This window comes from Monopterus albus, unplaced genomic scaffold, assembly GCF_001952655.1.
Source record: "Monopterus albus unplaced genomic scaffold, M_albus_1.0 scaffold31.1, whole genome shotgun sequence".
In the NCBI taxonomy this organism is placed as follows: Eukaryota; Metazoa; Chordata; class Actinopteri; order Synbranchiformes; family Synbranchidae; genus Monopterus; species Monopterus albus.
The window spans coordinates 5,322,589-5,326,081 of NW_018127911.1; the positions used below are offsets into that span (position 1 = coordinate 5,322,589).

Consider the following 3,493-nt stretch of genomic DNA (forward strand, 5'->3'; position numbering starts at 1 on the left):
CTCACCTGCTTTCCACATATATGAGCAAACTCACTAGCCTTTATCGCAACCAGGCAGTGATAGGTGAAGGTTTAGACAACTTCAGACAATGACAGTGAAGGTGTGAGGTGATAATGCAAAAGCCACTGTGTTTTTAGGCTGTGTTTTCCTTTGTCTATTGACCTAATTGACCTCTTGTCATAATCATGTCATAATGTAGAAATTAGTATGGATGTGTTTCTCAAAAGCAGACTTAAAAGGGAGGAACTGTTCATTTGATATTGAGATTAAGTCTTTGTTTGCCTAAATCACATCTTCACTTAACAAGTATGTGCTGATAAGGCTTCACAATAAGCTCGTATTCTGATTTTATTGCAATTTGGTTCACTATGTTTTATAAAAACAAATTCCCCTTAGGAGGGAAAGCTTATCTATCATACTATATTAAAATATCTAACATTGTGTTTTGTTGACAGAATATGAAATTGCTCAGAAATTTCCTTGAAGAACACAGTGGATTTGGATTTGTATGTAGACATTATGTAGCTTCTGCTGAATGCACAGCATATCACATAATCTGATTTCACGCTATCCTTAGTGGCAGCATAACACTGAGACTGCCAGAGTCAACATCAGAAAAAAGGTCTCCAGTTTATCCATGACATCAGGTCATGAAATTAAGAATATACTATGGTTAATCATTCAATATGGCGGTCAGCTGCTTGTCGAAATAACTGGTTAACGCTCATCAGCGAAGACGGCCATTGTTTTATCTGAACAGTTTTGTTGTTGTTGTTTTGTTTTGTTTTTCTGCCAGCAACCACCCACCATACCATATCTTTCCCCATCTGTTTTGTTTAGACATGCCCAAACCTCCAGAGGAGGATGTTTTTATCCTCCCAGATGAGTACAGATTCATCCCCAGGAACAAAAGGGCAGTGCTGATGAAGAACCAAGTCAATCAGAAGCTCAATGTGGAGACGCTGGTGGTGGTGGACAGAAAGATGATGGACAACCACGGCCAGGAGAACGTTACCACATATGTTCTTACTGTGCTTAATATGGTGAGAGACGCTTAATATCAACTCAAAGCTTTCCATAGTTTGGGATTTAGAGAACAGACACCCCGTCTTTCCGTTTCATTTACTGTATGGGAAAGATCACATCTACAAACATGAAACTGATATCTGGGTGAGATCATCACTACGATGCTGACAATCTCCTGTCATCCGTCTCAGCTGATCTGCAAGCAAATTCTGTCACGCTTGTTTTGCTACTTAACAACTGACTGACAAATCCAAAGATAATCCATCTATTTTGAAAACATAGAAACCAAGTTGGAGCAGTCATAGCCTGTCTTAGAGGAGTCACTTAAATACAGTATGGAGTTTCACTGAAAACACCCAACCCCCTCCCACACCTGCCAGCTCTCGTAGGTCTTAAAAATATTATCCAGTATTTGCTGAAAATTAAATCTGATAAGCCATTTCAGCATTTGTGTAGATTTATGTTTTCTTCAACAGTGGGATGGAAAGATTTCAAAAACATTTTATAATGTCTGCTTTAGAAAAGAAACATACTGGGTGTTATGTACCGCAAAACACTGAAACACTATGGAAACTGGTTTGATTGTTTCTTTTTTAAAGCAGTGAAAACACAGTGAATCACTGTGCAAGTCTGAAACGTTGTCAAGCGCTGGTGTTCCAGGATATCTTAGTTTAAATAAGTGGGCTCAATTTCCTCTTTGACCTCTGAATATTGCTTGAATTCACTAACAAAGCACAGCTGTGTGTGTCTTCTCATGAGTCAGCGAAGAGGAACACCAAATATCGGGAACATAAGGAACAAATAGAAAAAAGGATTAGTGACTGGCACCTGAGATATTCACAGGACCCAAGAGAAAGGCAGAGAGCGAACAATAGCAAAAGGTCAGGAGTCCACTTTCAAAGCCAAAACTGTTATGACTAATGGTCAGATATGTACAAGAAGAATTGGAAACAGCAGTTGAGGCTATCATAACTCAACAATATCATCAAAAGAACTTTGTATATTATTTCTACAGGAATGTGAGGTTTGTGATCTCATACATTTGATACAGGCCTCTCGATTATACGTATGTGTCTATACATATATACTGTAGATTTAAAGGTAAAGGCATTTTCTCTATTAGCAGTATTTTCAACACTCCCCATACAAAGACTAAAACCAATGATGATTTACCACTACTAATGTCTGTCAGTTTGTCAGTACTAGATTAGCTTATTTTTCTGTGCCGTAGACCTCCATTGTTGTTCAAAAATGATCAGAAACACACTTAAACGCAGCGTCGCGCTGGCTGACGTTTCCTCTTTACGAATCACCAGACCCTGATATTTTTTAAAGCTGGGGCCCCAAAGGCTCCAGAGAGCCATAACCTTTTACAACATCTGAAGTAAGCATGAGTCAAGGGCCCATGCACAAGATCTCTGGATATTCTTCTATTAGAATCTTGTGTTTCAAAATGAAGAAATATATCACTAAGTGCAGTGTTGTGTTTCCCTGATGTGTTTATAATTGATTGACAGACATTAACAGTGAGCAGAGGCAAATGACTGTTGGTTTTAGTCTCTGTATGGGGAGTGTTGAAAATACTGTTAACATAGAAAATGACTGGCCGTATCCTTTAACTATAGTAACTGTAATAATATCTAAACTTAATTCTGTGTGAGAAGATTTTAATAACTGCATATTTGATGACAGAATACATAATGTCAGGCCATTGTAATCTCTCTGAAAATGTCTACACTCACCCAATGTTAGTTTAACTGGGTAATAGCAAATCAGGTTTGGAATAAACAGCTGAGCCTATGTTCAGCAAGAAGGTGTATTTGATTGTCTCAGTGCCAAGACTTACAAGTCTTTAGCCTGTTAAAATCACTTTACAGATATATTTATCTGTCATCAGAATTTGCCATTGTTACAGAACTGATAAGGCCAGTGCAGACAAGTAAATGTGTTACTAAGCAATAGTGTTAATGTTTGTTTACATGTCTTCTAGGTCTCCAGTCTCTTCAAAGATGGCACAATAGGTGGGAACATTAACATAGTGATAGTGGGCCTCATGCTTCTGGATGAGGAGCAGGTGAGCAAATTAAAGCATGTCAGACGATGCCCCTATATGTCCAAAAATCCAGGATCTTAAACAGCAAAGACTGTGACTGATGGGAGAGATTTTTGATGCCTCTGTGGGGCTGAAAGGTTTGGATATTTTGTCATGATATCTGGCTGTTTCCTGTTTTGGACTTTTATTTTGAAGGGACTTTCTTCATTGTGCCACTCCCACCTACCTCAGCTTTACTCTGGCCATTGATTACCTTCAAGTGCTTTCACCTGTTGCTCATTATCCTGCTGGCTCAGCCTTTATATCCAATTTCACCTCAGCCAGTCTGACTGCTGGTTCATCTGTGCTTTACACCCTGTGTTTGTCACAGCCTCCCCCCCCCCCCTCCTTCCGCCTTTTTTCTTGCCTGTGATC

General features: G+C 39.1%; 1 protein-coding gene across 1 annotated transcript in view; it reads left to right on the forward strand.

The window, feature by feature from the left end:
* The window catches only part of adamts16 (ADAM metallopeptidase with thrombospondin type 1 motif, 16), a 54,776-nt gene that overhangs the window by 18,937 nt on the left and 32,346 nt on the right, over positions 1 to 3,493 (forward strand). Inside the window, exon 5 of the mRNA XM_020596589.1 lies at positions 3,017 to 3,100. Within this exon, the coding sequence (XP_020452245.1) occupies positions 3,017 to 3,100 (84 nt within the window). The remainder of the gene's footprint in view (positions 1 to 3,016; positions 3,101 to 3,493) is intronic.